General features: G+C 41.3%; 1 protein-coding gene across 3 annotated transcripts; it reads left to right on the forward strand.

The window, feature by feature from the left end:
- The first annotated feature begins 1,736 nt into the window (after window positions 1–1,736).
- Window positions 1,737–14,581, forward strand: LOC144712447 (Chaperone DnaJ-domain superfamily protein). Of its 3 annotated transcripts, none has more exons than XM_078586730.1 (10): window positions 1,737–1,933; window positions 2,692–2,782; window positions 2,858–2,918; window positions 3,460–3,537; window positions 12,124–12,197; window positions 12,509–12,622; window positions 12,695–12,802; window positions 13,152–13,190; window positions 13,273–13,378; window positions 14,356–14,581. In XM_078586730.1, the coding sequence occupies exons 1-9, from the start codon at window positions 1,803–1,805 to the stop codon at window positions 13,357–13,359; spliced, it is 783 nt and encodes a 260-aa protein (XP_078442856.1). In that variant the 5' UTR covers window positions 1,737–1,802; the 3' UTR covers window positions 13,360–13,378; window positions 14,356–14,581. The 3 variants fall into 3 exon arrangements, with proteins under 3 accessions (XP_078442856.1, XP_078442857.1, XP_078442855.1); XM_078586731.1 differs by lacking the exon at window positions 14,356–14,581 and adding an exon at window positions 13,767–13,905; XM_078586729.1 differs by lacking the exon at window positions 14,356–14,581 and having other exon boundaries at window positions 13,273–13,470.
- The last annotated feature ends 1,455 nt before the right edge of the window (window positions 14,582–16,036 follow it).

Consider the following 16,036-nt stretch of genomic DNA (forward strand, 5'->3'; position numbering starts at 1 on the left):
TGTCAAAATCAAAGTAGAAAATTTATGTTGATGGGGATGTTGAATGTCCACATAATAAGCTTTAGACCCACCAGTAATGAATGTCCCTTTGCCTCCGTTTCCTTCTTCCCCCCTCTCTCTCAATCTTCCTTCACTTGATGTAGAAGAGTCTTTCTCCCTCCACATTTCCCTTTCTTCGTGGATAACTATCAAGGTGATAAGAGTAGGAAGAGACATTCAATAAAGAAAGAGGTTTTGATGGGCTCTTGCAGCCTGCCTTCTAAGAACCCCTCTACATAAATGAGGTGCCCACAGATGGTCAAATATATGGCGGCTACGATGAGCTCAATAGAAACCTCTCTGGTGAGTTGGATTTAATATTTTTTAGAATTAATTAAAAAATATTAAATAAATATGTAATGGTTTACTTCCGGTTCCGGTCCAGTTTGACCCATGTACCTAAACCTACTCAACCAACTGGTCCACCCTCAAATGGAGAACCTAGGGTCGTGCTTCAGGCTGGTCAAACCAGTCCTCCATCCTAAATGTCCAACCCTACCTCAAAATCTCACTTACGGAGTCCATTGTGAAAGAATCACCCACCATTTTTTCTGACGAATCGGCCATGACATATCTGATCAATGCATACTTTCATGAAAAATGGATACAACTTTGACTGCTACTTAGTATCGGCAATGAGTCTGAAAAAGCATCTAAAAGGATAAAATTTGGATATTTGCATTCGGTCGAAGCAAGGAACCATGGCATATATGTTTGGAACAGATTCTCTTACTTATCATGTTCTCTCTATTTTCTTGATTAGAGAGAAATAATAACTTCATTCCCTTGGAAAGCTCGCCCTCTCTCCTGATTGGCCTGGCCTACTTGCCGTGCACCACAAAGTTGACATCTGCGGACGGCGAGGGGACTGCGCACACTCCATGCATTTCCATGCTGCGGTCTCCAGCATACTGACGAGGACGGCCAACCTTCTCTTGGCTACTTGTAGGTACCACCCATATATTTTTTCTTTTCTGCACCAAGGGCGTGGGCGAGTAGGGTCTGTGCATAATTGGGACTTGTACGCTCGCTCTACGCCTATAAATGCTGTTGAACACTAGATTTAATAAATAAAATCTCCATGGGTGTCATCTAAGGCATGGCTGGATCGATCTACGAGACAAATTTCATCCCGTCCGACGTCCAGATTCAGTGCACGGACGAAGGACGGGACGAAAAGCGTCCTGTCCAGTCCTCCCGGGACAAATTTTCATCCCGTCCGAGGAAAAACTATCGGGTCCCTCGTCCCGAATGAAAAAAAAACCCGTTTTATATTTCTAATATATTTATATAGATTTTTCTAAGTTTTTTAGGGAAATAATGAGGAGAGAGAATGCAAAGGTACGTATGTACAATTATTTCTGAGCGGTGTCAGTTTGCACGGGTGTAAAAATACAGGGACTTTGATGCAAATTGTCGTAGCGAGGCCACATGGCTACATCTCAACTGTCAGATGTAAACCCGGCGTTTCTTGGTCCAGATTCGTCCGTCCCTCGTCCGAGACCACCGGACGACGGTTTTTCGTCCCGGGACGAAAACCGTCCCGTCCGGTCGTCACCGGGACGAATTTTCGTCCCGAATTTCGTACATACCCCTTGGGCGGGACGATTGTTTGTCTCGTCCCGGAACGGAAAACTCGTCCCGTCCGCGTCCCTGCACTATACAAGTCTGAACGTTTTACATTGCACAGAGCGTCTGCTCTACCGCCACAGCAGGCGACGTCGCCGTCGACCGCTCGCCGTTGTGGGCGATCTCAGCTTGCCATGGCGGCAGATGGAGCGACCTCGAAAGCAGAGATCGACAGAAGCCTGAAACAGCAGCAAGAAGAAGATTTGCTGTTCAAGGGCTTCCTCGCCGAGGTCAGCGAGGTCGAGCGGGACAACGAGGTCGGCAGGTGCGGGCTTGCCCCATTTTCTTGGTTTTACGTCGTTTTTAATCGATTCTGATCTCCGTGTGGTATAATCTTGTGTTATCGAGCCTTTGTTAGGTCTCGTTTCAGCGGGTTTATTCGGCAGTGGGAAAAAGAAATATAAAATTGATTCACCCTAGGGTGACGAATTACTGTGCCAATTTTTGATTAATCAAATTATAAGTTGAAACGGGTTTAGGGATGCGAACTTGGGCCTTGGGATGCGATCTCTTGTGTGAAATCATGTTTTCGGCGCCCTTGATGATGACCCGTTCCAAATTTTTGTATTTTTTTTCATGGGTACTTGAATAGCTCCACGCCCGTTGAGGAATGTTATTTCCGACTTTGGGAGGAAGTTTCCCAGAAAATGGATGATCAAATTAGCAATCTGTTTTATGATTGTCAGTATTAGCAGTAAAATATTTTAAAGCGCATTCCAAACATGGGTCTCAGGAAAACCATTAAAATTCTCCATTTTGTGCACGTATGATTGTTCTTCAAAGGATGTGGTAAATATATAAAGGCACATGAAGGGAATGGTTTCGTTTTCAATTCACCTGCCTTTCCTGCGGACGAGGCATTCTTTGAAGCGTAAGTTTTATTGCGTCAGACTTGCATAAATGGTTTTTAAGCTGTAGGCATAATTGACAGGTGCTTTTGAGTTATTTTTTGTTTCAATTTGCAATGCACGTCCAACTTAAACCTGTGCAAATTTTCACGAAAGATTGGTTTTGAAATTTCAGGATACTTTCATGCTTCAAATTGAACCCGTTCGAGCATTTGAACTTGCCATTTGATTCCAACTTAGAGGATGTTAAAAAGCAATATCGAAAGGTAAAGTACCAATCAGTTTATTCATTGAACACACATGCTCTTGGATGGACTCATGGTTAATTATTAAGCATGCAGTTGTCATTGTTGGTCCATCCTGATAAATGTAAGCACCCGCAAGCAAAGGAGGCGTTTGGAGGTATCTTCTTATGGCATTAAATTGATGGTTTTTTCCTGAATCTATTTAAGAAAAATATGGAAGCAACGGGCTTTTCACATGTAGATCATACATGACGTAATAAATTCATAGTTTTTGTTATTCAAGCACTTCTGTTAGGTGAAGTCATGAAAAACGAAATCGGGCACTGAAAAGTCCTCAACGAACTTATTATTCATTTGCAAACTAAATAACATTGCTTTGAGGGTGAAAATTATGTGGTAGAGTATTTTCCATAATTTAGGTTGTAGAATAATGACAATTATGGCCTAAATTTTCATTTATAGTTGTGGTATATTCAAGTCATGAAAAATCAAATGTATCGACTATCATACCGAAAGTCATGTTCTTAAATAGACTTAGGAAATGCCCTGGCTTCTGAAAGCGATTTATTTCCTCAAAATGATTTTCAGTTATCTGCTATATTATTAATTGCCGTCTAATAATTCTTGGAAAACAATTGATTGTCAAGTCCATTTTTCTATATTTTGAACAAAATATTTAAATATATCTTCTCTCTCAGCTTTGGCTAAGGCTCAGCAGCTGCTGCTGGATCCTCAGGAAAGAGATTACCTTCTAAGCCAAATCAACTCTGCAAAAGGTATCTCTATTCATAATCAGAAGGATTTTTTTTACCTTATCATTCTATTTTTATTTATTTTTTATTTTCCTGCGAAGCTTCTATTAAAGTGGTCTTTAATCTTGTAACTTTCAAATTTGAATTTAATGATCATCAATTGTCTGTATCAATTGAGGTTCATTTTCTATCAGAGAATTAATCTTCAAAAAAAAAAAATTTCTATCAGAGAATTAAAGTTGGTTTGACTGCTTTGCTGATGTTCATGCCAAATGAAATCGATTTAGCATAAAGATGCTTTGAGCACAATGTGGAGAATCAAGTAATGAAGATGAGAGCCTTCTAAATCTGTTTTACCAAATTAGTAAGTCTTGGTCATGTGAGTTGAGAAGATATTTGATAGTTCTTGTTAAAGCATACCATGTGACTTACACGTGATACCAGACTAGACGTTGTAACATCACTTGTATATGCGCATCTAAATCAAGAAATGAAGTACTCTTTTTCGTTATTTTTTTCTTCTCTTATTTCCCTAAGAGTCCCAATAGCTTCCTGTGCCTGCATCTTCCTCTCGACATCTTGGCATGGTATCAGAGCAGGGTTGAGAAGAGAAGAGCTGAGCACAGGACGACTGACAACTTACCGACGGTCGATCAACAGACGGACGAGGAAGAAGCTTCCCCTTCCTGATCAGAGCTGGGAGCTTCAGATAGCCCACCACTGAACCCTACGGTGGTTCTTCAGCTTCCTTGCCAACCCCATACCATGGGTCTTCCCCATCTTGGCAGGCTACGCTGGCGCTGCTCCTCAATTCCTCTGAGCGCGCTCCTCTATTCGCGAAAGCTGCTACTCTTGTCAGGACACGTGCTGGTCAGGATTCCGCTCATCCTCTTCTTCAGCGTCAACCGCCATCTTCAGCGTCCAAGGCAAATCAACCGGTCTTCTTCTTTGGCGCTCGTGTTGTCCAAGATCTTGGGACGAACTGTCTGATTGAACGGCGAGGATGTTTGACGCCCTGAGAGGACCATTGACTGAACGCCCGAGACAAGTCATTTGGTATTCTTCGGACCGGACGAGCTACAGATATTTTGGCCCTGGGAAGACAGAGTCGCATAGTATTCTTCTACCAATTAACTGGTAGATTGTCAATTTCTCTTGGTCATCAGAATGAAGAGCAAACAAATAAAAACCATCCAGGTGTGAAGTTTCAATTCTCTCACCCATAATCTATCTCGTTGCATTACAGTATTATTTTTTGTTTACCTCAGTTCATAGATCTTGATTTATATGGCCAAAGATGAAGCCGAGTATGAGATGAATGCTGGATCCACTGTTGGACAGCTTCATCTAGGTGAGAGATGGTACACTCACCGTCCTGTCACTGCGCCACATAACATCTTTACGGACACAATTTATAAGGTGTCAAGGGGGGAAGGAGGAAGATTATGACAATACTTCAAGTAGAGTACATATGAGGGTATCTATACCCTAAGAGGGAGAGAAGGATAATAGGGCTAATGGGCTTATAGAATAGGGCCCATTAGCCCATGAGGGGTACTCTCTCACTAACATAAGGTCATATTCAGGCCTCGTGGGCAACTCTATCATCTTACAGAGCTCCCACCTGCCGAATCTGATAAATCCTATCAGAAGCGGCGTTGTGAGGAAGATGTCTTGTTTACCTGGATATTAGACTCCATGTCCCAAGATTTGAGTCACCATTAAATGGACTTCGATACTGTAAAGGATTTATGGGATCATGTTCAGAAACTTTACTCTATGCGTGAAGATGAATCCCGAATTGCGGATTTGGTTGAGCGTTCTATGTGGCTTATGCAAGAACATCAGACTGCTTTAGCATATGCTAATGAACTTCAGGAATTGTGGAAGGAGATCGAATTCTATCGGCCTTCTAGTAGCAACTAGTGAATTGTGGCTATATCCTTCGTGATCGGATCTACCGTTACCTTAAGGGTCTACGACCAGAGTTTGAATCCATTCGTGCACAATTGTTCAACAGAGAGAATAAGCTGAATTTCGAAGATACTGTGATTCACGTATGCAAAGAAAAAGGTCAACTAGGTACTGCCCCAGGAGATAATACTGCAGAAAGTATTGATTGTACTGTTGAACCACCTCACATTGGCACTGGATCTACGACACAACATCAAAGTACCCAATCCCAACGAAAACAAACTGGTACTAGCAATCAAGGTGGATGTCTGCCCAAAACCACCACGAGAGGATGACAAAGATCACCTACGGTGCAGTCATTGTGGCCGTTCACGCCGTACTAAGGAGACATGTTGGGAGATACATGGTCGTCCCGCCTGGGCAACAAATCAAGAGAGCAAAGGCCATAGTGTTATCTCTACTAGTGACGGCCCTAAAACGATTGAGCCACATGTTACTTGCCCTCTGGAACAAAACTTTAATTTTACTAAAAAGAGTACTTCATTTCTTGGTTTAGATGTGTGTATTCAAGTGCCGTTATAACGGCTAGTTTGGTATCACGTGTAAGTCACGTGGTACGCTTTAACAGTTCTGTCTTTATACCTTCTACTGATAAAGTATTCCTCTTTCTCAGTATTTTTATGTCTTTAATCCTGTAAATGGGCCACATGTAAGTCATTGTGGGTGTGCCACATTTATAAGTGGTGCCTATGACTATGTTTCAAAGTGTCTGATTCCATGTGGGAACAAGGCAAACAAGTCAGTGGGACCCCGCTGGCCTCTTTTATATCGGCTGACATTTAAACCAGCTTAGACAGAATGAAAGTGTCATTTTTGGATTATTAAAAAATATCTATCCGAAGGAGTGAGGAGCATCAAGAGAGGAAAACCCACATCTTTCTTTTAACCCTCAGATTTTGGTTTAGTCGAATTCACATCTTTGTTGATATAAAATCAAGAACCAGCTACTTTGGTGCAGTGTTGAACCTGCTAAGAAACCCTCTTGTTAGTTTAGGAGAAATAGAGAGATGTTGAGGAGAGGAGAAGCTCCAGCCAAGGGCGGCGCCTGAGACACAGTCCTGTAGACTAAAAAGAACAAAAACTCAGAAGCTTAGTTTGACGGCTAGGGCTTGGGGCCTTTTAAGAGGCCCCATTACAAGGTCCCACGTGTGAGTCACTTAAAGGCTCACACGTGGGATTTTCCTTAAGTGAAAGTCGAAATAAAAAAGAAAAAAGGACTCCCACGTGGGCCACTTATAGAACGTGGCCCACTCACAATGGAGAAAGAAATAAAGTGAAAAGAGAGAAAGAGAAAGAGAGAGAGAGAGAGAGTGAGAGAAAGAGAGAGAGAGAGAGAGAGTGAGGGAGAGAGAGAGAGAGAGGGAGAGAGAACGTGGCCCAGAGAGAGACTCGATTCAACACCCCCCCGCAAGCTAGGTGTGGATGTTGACCATGCCTAGCTTGGACACTAACTGTTGAAATCTCGGACCAGGCAGAGGCTTGGTGAAGATGTCTGCTTTTTGGTTGACGGATGGAATGTACTCTGGTCGAATGATTCCCCGATCAATGTTCTCCGAAAGATAATGCCGATTAATGGCCATATGCTTGGTCCTGTCATGTTGAACCGGATTTCTGGCAATTGCAAGGGCAGACTGATTGTCACAGTAGAGTTTGATTCCTTCACCATCATATAATCCAATATCCTCCAACAAATGCTTCAACCAGCGACATTCTGAGACACCCCGCTTAAGTGCTCGAAGTTCAGCTTCCGCACTAGACAGAGAGACTTCCTTCTGCTTCTTACTCCTCCAAGTGACCAAACTACCACCCAAGAGTGTACAATAACCGGATGTAGAGCGACGATCAATCACCGACCCGGCCCAATCAGAGTCAGTATAGGCTTCCAACGTCAGACCTCCTTCACGAGTGAATAGAAGTCCTTGTCCAACAGTGAATTTCAAATATGCCAGAATCCTGTAAGCTGCTCGCAAATGAATTTCATATGGCTCACTCATGAACTGACTCAATAGGCTGACAGCATACGAGATATCTGGTCTTGTATGGTTGAGGTAAATCAGTTTCCCAATCAACCTTTGATAAAGATGTTTGTCTACCGCCGCTCCATCATCTCCTTTTCCAATCTTTACATTAATATCAAGGGGGGTTGTCGCTGGCTTACACCCCAATTGCCCAGTTTCCTGCAGTAGATCCAACGTATACTTATGTTGGCTGAGAGAAATACCTTCGTTGGAGTATGCAACCTCAATACCCAAAAAATACTTCAATGGTCCAAGTTCCTTCATATCAAATTGTTTGGACAGTGCCTTGGTCAACCGATCAATTTCTTCTATATCTCCACCAGTAACAAGTATATCGTCCACATAGACTAGTAGAACAGTAATTGCTCCACCTGCTCCCTTCTTGATAAAGAGAGCATGATCTCCTCTAGCTTGGTAGTAATTCAATTCTACCATGGCCTTGGTGAAGCGTCCAAACCATGCCCTCGGTGATTGTTTCAACCCATACAGAGCCTTCTTCAGTCGACATACTTGATTTGGTTTTTCTGTCAATCGATATCCCGGGGGAAGCTGCATATAGACTTCTTCCTCCAACTCTCCATGGAGAAATGCGTTCTTCACATCAAACTGAAAAATTTCCCAATCACACTTAGCTGCAAGTGCAATCAAGACTCGGACGGTGTTAAACTTTGCTACTGGCGCGAATGTCTCACCATAATCAATTCCCTCTCTTTGTGTGTAACCCTTTGCCACTAGTCTGGCCTTGAGCCTTTCCAACATTCTATCTGCCAGAAATTTTGGTGTGAACACCCATCGACATCCCACTGCCTTCTTTCCCTTGGGCAGGGAAGTAATCTCCCAAGTGTCATTCTTCATGAGAGCATACATTTCATCATCCATAGCTGCTTTCCAACCCGGATCTCGGAGGGCATCCTCGACTCTGTCTGGAACAACAATTTCACCCAGCAGAGTGAGAAAACTCCGATACTGACTGCTCAGTCTTTCATATTTCACGTAATGGCTGATCGGGTACTTCGCCTTAGCTCGGCACGACCTTACTCCCTTCCTCAATGCTATAGGCCAACCTGAGTCATCATCCGGTGCTTCTACATTCGTATCTGCAACTACATCTTCTAGTGAGTGTTCCGGAACTTCTTGGGTCAATTCTTCCTCAGGATTAATTTGATTGTCCATAGCTCCCGCTGGTTCACCCTGCTCATCCGAAGGCTGAATCAATTCATCTTCGGCCTCATCAACTATCTGCCCGCTTGTGTTGACCTCGATCTCCCCAGCTGGAGTGTCAGTAGAACAATGGGTTTGATCAGGAGTCAAATGACGTAGAAATTCAAATACGTGTGAGCCTTGTTCAGTCTGGGTTGTCGCAGACACATTGTCAGCAGTGGAGTACAGTTCTGTCTCGTTAAACACCACATCTGCCGACACAAAGAATCTTCTTGAAGGAGGGTGAAAGCACCTATATCCCTTTTGAGTCCCAGAGTATCCAACAAATATGCAACGGATTGCTCGTGGGTCAAGTTTGCCTAAATTCTGATGCACATACACCACACATCCGAATATTCGAGCAGGAAGTCCAGAGAACAGACGAACTTTCGGAAAAGATTCTCGTAGTCGATCCAGGGGACTGTTAAGATCAATGACTTTCATAGGAATTCTGTTTATCAGATAGGCTGCTGTCTGTACCGCCTCTCCCCAGTATTTCTTGGACAACTTTGCTTGAAATAATAGTGACCTGGCAGTGGCCAATGTGTAACCCAAACGCCTCTCAGCTAGCCCATTTTGCTGAGGGGTGTTGACACATGACGTCTCATGTATAATCCCCTGGCTCATAAAGTACGACTTAACTTCGGCATTGAGGAACTCAGTTCCATTATCAGATCGAAAACGTTTGATCTTCTTCCCAAACTGATTCTGAATTAAACTGCAGAATTCGATAATTACTGTTGGCACTTCTGCTTTAGATTTCAGCAAGTATAGCCACATCGCCCGACTGCAGTCGTCAACAAACACAATGAAATAACGGCTGCCCGTTAAACTCTCCACTGGGCAGGGCCCCCAAACATCACTGTGTATACAATCAAACGGGGAAGAGCAGCGATCATCCATAAATTTAAAAGTAGTTCTTCGAAGTTTGGCCATACAACAGGCCTCACAAAACAATTTTTCAGCTAAAATCCCATTAAACATAGAGGGATAACAAGTCTTAAGTAAGTCAAAAGGAGGGTGTCCCATCCGTTGATGTAGACGGATCACCCTTTCCTCCTTGGTGATCGTATGTTGTGACACCATGCACTGTCGAGGCAAGCCATCAAGGATGAGTAAGCCACCTTCCCTCCTAAAGGACGAAATCTTCCTCCCGGAGACCTTGTCATACAAAAAACAGTCATCACTGTCCAGAATAAATTGGCAACCCAAATCATCAACTACTTTTTGTATAGATATCAAGTTTGTCCTTAGGCCCTCTACATGTAAGACTTCTTTGAGGAGCCCAAGGGGGGAAACCCGAATCTTTCCAACTCCCTTTACTGACAGATAACCATCTCCAGCTGTTTGGACTCTATGTGTCACTTCAGCAGGGCTATACTCGGTGAATTGCGACGCATCTGGGGACATATGATCTGTTGCCCCAGTATCGGCAATCCAATCATGGGAAGAGGGATTACCTGACTTTGCCAATGACGTAGAGCTGAGTTTTTCTTGCACTTCTTCAACTGCTTGACTCGTCCCGGCTGCTCCAGAGTTTTGTGGTTGGGAAGTAGATACATAAGCCTTCTTCCCTGCGTTCTGATTCTTCCATGCTAGCTTCCAACAATTCTCTTTAGTATGTCGACGCCTTTTGCAGTAGGCGCAGAACAGTGCATCACGACTGTCTTCCCCTTCTGGTGAAGCAGTCGAGTTAGGTGGCGGTGGACGAGTGGGCCAGCTCGTATTTGGAGCCGCTTTAGCCTCTGGCTTCCTTGATAAAAATGCAGCGGAATTTTGAGTCTGAGGATCAGAGGCAACACGCAGTCGACTCTCTGCCTGTCTGATTGCTCCAATAGCTTCTTCCAGACTAGGCAATTTTTCTCTGTGCAGGAGCTGGCTCCTCACAGATTCATACGTGGGATTGAGACCCATCAGAAAAGTAAATAATCTCTGCTTCAAAATATACTGCCGCTCCACTGACTGTGGGTTGTGAGTGGGCCACAAGTAGTCAATTTCTCTCCAGACTGCTTTCAGTTTTGAGGAGTACTGAAGTACATTGTCCGTCCCTTGACGTGCTTGAGTCGCCTGGACATTTAACTCGTAAATCCTCCAGTCATGACTCTGTTCTTCACTGTATTTCTGAATATCATCCCACATTTCTTTTACTGTATCACAGTAGAGGAAATCTCGCCGCATCTCTGGTGTCATCGATCTGAGCATCCAGCTGAGGATCAGAGATTCCTCAGCCCTCCATTTTTTGTACTCTGGATCCGATGCAGCTCTTGGATCATCTGTCAAGTGGTCTCCCAGCTGGCATCCATACAGAGTGAGAGTGACCATCTTGGACCACTCAAACATATTTCCCCCATCAAACTTGACTTCTGGTGGGGGAAAAATAAAGTTAGGACGACCAGCATCTTGAACTTGAGGAGAGTCAGACTCTCCTTGTCTAACTCCACTCAGTCCTTCATCAACAGTAGCCAAAATTTCATCGCCATTGTTTGGCATTGCAGACAGAGCTTGAAGAAATCTGAGACGAGCTAACAGCAACAGGGAACACCTCCAACAACGACTTGATCTGCTCCAGTAGATGAGCCCTTCAAGGATCAGAGATGCTCTGATACCATGTTAGTTTAGGAGAAATAGAGAGATGTTGAGGAGAGGAGAAGCTCCAGCCAAGGGCGGCGCCTGAGACACAGTCCTGTAGACTAAAAAGAACAAAAACTCAGAAGCTTAGTTTGACGGCTAGGGCTTGGGGCCTTTTAAGAGGCCCCATTACAAGGTCCCACGTGTGAGTCACTTAAAGGCTCACACGTGGGATTTTCCTTAAGTGAAAGTCGAAATAAAAAAGAAAAAAGGACTCCCACGTGGGCCACTTATAGAACGTGGCCCACTCACAATGGAGAAAGAAATAAAGTGAAAAGAGAGAAAGAGAAAGAGAGAGAGAGAGAGAGAGTGAGGGAGAGAGAGAGAGAGAGGGAGAGAGAACGTGGCCCAGAGAGAGACTCGATTCAACACCTCTTTTGTTGTGTAAACGGTTGCACAAAAAAATCAAGAACTATATAAATGGTGCAGTAGCTTGGGGCGGACAGCAGGGGATCTTCCCAAGTCAGAGGAGAATATTCAATTCGGCAGTGCCTTATCATCTATCTGTTGCAGCTATCTTCATCCTCTCTCAATCTCCACCTTTAACTATCTTAATCTATACGTGATCTTTATGATAATTGTGGTGTAAAATCCTCATAAGTACTGGATTTTGTTTCTTGATACAAATCATCTCCGTGTCATCATGCCTATGTAGAATTCGTACTAATGTTTCGCTCAAGAATTCTTTTGTTTTTTATTTGGAGGTGGCAGATTTTTTATAACGGGCAACAATCTACCTTTGACCTTCATTTATGGTTATTGAATCGTGTAATTTCATTTTATTTTGCAGAGGAACTTCGAGTGATGAGGAAGAAACAGCTAAAGAAAGACAACGCCTCTAAAATAAAGTCAATGGTTGATGAGGTGCAATTTGATGTAAACTTAAAAGTTTTAAAACATTATACTTGGAACTTTGAAACGTTAGAACTTTTAATTTTTAAGTTTGATCTGATTGAGATTAAGTTTGAATGAATTGATGATGGATTTTTATGATAGTTCTTTTTTTTCTTTCATAGTAGCGATTGTTTCTTCGATGCAACACTTTGATGGTAGATTTTCATTTTCATGGCCTCCAATGACCTTTTAAAGATTTAGTTCTTTTGTAAATTTGTATCTCTGAGATTTGACCTTCTGTCCTTATTTTATTTAGTGGTTAATTTATCACTTTTTTTCAGGGAAAGTATGAGCAAGAGTATGAACGGTCGGAAGAATTCCTGCTCCAGCTAAAACAAAAAGTTCGAGAACTATTAACAGAGCAAGAGTGGCGGCGGAGAAAAATGCAGATGCGGGTACGTTGCAGACACATGGTTTCTTTATTGCCTAAAATAATAAATAAAAATTTAAGTCTCATTACTTCACAGATATCAGAGGAGGAAGGAAGGTTGAAAAAGGATGAGGAAGAAACGAAGGAAATGTGGAAAAGGAAGCGTGAACATGAAGAGCAATGGGAAGGGACTAGGGAGCAGAGGGTTTGTCCAGTTTCATTTTAATGATTCGATAAATCATCTCAATTTCCTTTCTAGATCTATTTCCTGTGCCTTATTATTTTCGATTAAATGTTTTCATTAAAGTTTATTCGTACATCTACCCACACATAATGCTTGGTTCCCTGTTGATTTCATCTAATCTTTGTATTTTTATTCAAAAATTTTTTTTTGAAGAAAATAAGGAAGACCACCCGATTTTTATTCAAATTTTGTGCTCTATTTCATATCAAATTAGGTATATTTGTCTGAATATGACTTTAGATGTTCAGAAGTCTGTGGAAATGGGAACAAGCAGTTTAAAATCCTGAATTTTCTCTGTATAATATTTTAGGTTTCTAGCTGGAGAGATTTCATGAAGGGGGGAAAGAAGGTAATGTCTGCCCTTCGAAATTATTTCTGAACCTTCAGAAAATTAGTGAAATTTAATGGTGTAGGTAAAATAAATTTTCCAGGTGAAGAAAGGGGAGATTCGACCGCCAAAGCTGAAGACTGAAGACCCGAATAAATCCTACGTACAGAGACCAGTCAAACGGGGTTGAGATCAAGCTATGCAACAAAGTAAGTTCTAACGACCCTTGTTCATCATAATGTTTCTCTTGGGAAACATGTTGTGAGAGAAAGTAATTGTTGTTGGGAGAACTTTCTGGTCCTATCTCTCTCGCTCATGCGGTGTCTATTCTCCCCGACAACTTTCTCTCACTCTCATTTATAAGCTCTCATCAATGGTTTTGCCTTAAGAAATTTGATCATGTACCCTCTAAAAACAGTCAAACTTATCAACCCCTGATTTCGGATTAATTTATCTGTGGCAGAAATGCTAATTTTCTGTGCTGATAAAAGGTCTTTTGGTTTCATAAAAGGTCTATTAGTTTGAAGTTTAGGATAAACTTTAGTTGGGTTATAAGATTTTTAATGAGACTCTCTGAATCACTTGTGGTCATTGCAGGGAAATTTGCAATTCAATTACGTTAACAACATGATTTGTACAATTTGACGGTTATTTCCAATCTTGTTGTGGAAAAATATTATATTGGCTTTATTTTATTATTAAAGCCAACCGAGTCTTTTGTGAGACATGAAAGCAATCATATTTGAATGTGTTATAAAGAGAACTTTTGCCCTTGAACAATTACATGGAATCCAGACTGTCGCCTTCCTGTCCTATACATTATCCTAAACGGCCTTCTATGAACACTCTAGATAGAATGTGCATCATGCATCTAGTGGCCAGTCCACTAGGGTTCCAATTCTGTCCCACTGATTTTCCATGTGTATGGTCATTTTCCTTATTTTAATGGAAACACGAGAAACTATTGGTTTTGAGTGGGGGAAAAGATTCACTGGAAACATTGGTTATGAGTCATTTCTCTGTTACTGCATTTAGCTGTAAGTGAGCCACATGCTATAAGTGGCTCACATCTCCGTTCCATTCATATTGTACTCTGTCCCATTTTTGTTATTTTGCAAGTCATTTATTCTTACATGGAGAATAAATGAGTTAAATGACTCATATAAGTGGTCACTTATTCTCTCAGGTGGAGAAGAAGTGGTTCACCTGTGATTGGACCTTGACCCACAGATGTAAAAGGCCTAGTACTTAAATTACGCAGCCCTAAGTCAGCAACTATGATGTTTATTTCATAACCCTAATTTGTGTTTGGGGGTGCTGAAGGCTCTGCAAAGATGTTCTTGATCTCCATTGGGGAATTCTAACATTCTTATTTTGTCATATCATATTCTAGTGCGGAGTTCCTTGTTAAATGAACTCAGTTTTCATTGATACAACTATTAATTCAAGATTGGTATAGATGTATCAATTATTGATACGGTTAATTCAGCAACTATTGGTTCAACTATTTATTGAAATTGATTTTATCGGAAAACAGAAGAGAAGAAAAAAGTTAATTCTTTTTTAGCTCTGAAAGCACAATTATGGGTCTTGTTTCACTTTAATATCTCCACGCCAAACTCTGCTGCTGACTCCTCACAATCAGATGGATATCCTTTTCACAGGATTGCTTTGTTGGGTTTTGGGCCATGATTGATGATCTAAAATGACTCGCGCAGGATAATTTAAAATTATAGGAGATAGGCATTAAAAAAAACCACTGAAAGATGCCCTAGTTACCTTGTCTCGAGCCGTGCTGTTTGAAAAGATGACAATAATATTTGTTTTGACAATGACTATGGGGGTGTATGTGCAGCTTGGAAAGTTATGTCCTTAAACATGAGTTGCATATGTACTCACATAGTCATTGTCATCTTTTCCAACAGCCCGGCTCGAGATCTGAGACGATCTTGTCACCATTCCCATCATGGAGATGGGGAGGGCATCCAAGAATAAAAACTTAGGAGGTGTGCCCTTGGGATACTCACATAGGACCATTTGTCCTTAAACTTGAGTTTTTTCATAAAAATTATCGTCTAGTAAAACTTGTGCATATGACACCATAAACGTCCATTTAATATTCCATAAGACTGATAAATTTTTATTGGCTCAGTAAATTAATTAACTATATCTAAAATATATTAGTTAATCATGCCTTGATTTTAACTTGATGGATAGATTGGGTTGCCAGCACATGAAATGTCAATATACATCATGTGCATTAGAAGACATAAATGAATTTACTAACTCTTTCTTGTAAAATTCTTATCATTAATTACTGAGCACATATAGTCCATTGGTGTGAGTCATGATTGATAGTGAGGAATAATGCATTAGTAACTATTTAAGAAATATTTTTTGAGTAACTATTTGTATTTCCTTGGCCAAGAATTTCATTGCATCATCATTGTGAAGATTTTCTCCTTTTATATTGGAGGGATGTAATCCCATCTTGACCACTTTAGAATCTCTACTCTGATGGTTGTAGGATCAACCATATCATATGAGTGGGAACTACTAGTGCCATGTTTTTTGAAATTTTAGATGTTCTTCCTAGATATCCTATGGATAATAATATTTGTAATATTTTCTTAAAGATAAGAAATGATCGCATAATTTAAAGATTTCATAACAAAACTTACCTATGAATACTAATGAGCAATATTTATTTCAATGAACATAGACAAGACTTATACATGTGATTGTCATACTTTCCATGTTATTCTATCATATGTGGCAAACATAAGATACTCCAAGGCTTCTTCTGTATAAAAAAGATCTACCTAACATGATTCATATCTCTTGTGACAAACTTCTCATTTAGACGT

Source organism: Wolffia australiana, chromosome 14, assembly GCF_029677425.1.
Source record: "Wolffia australiana isolate 7733 chromosome 14, ASM2967742v1".
Lineage (NCBI taxonomy): Eukaryota > Viridiplantae > Streptophyta > Magnoliopsida > Alismatales > Araceae > Wolffia > Wolffia australiana.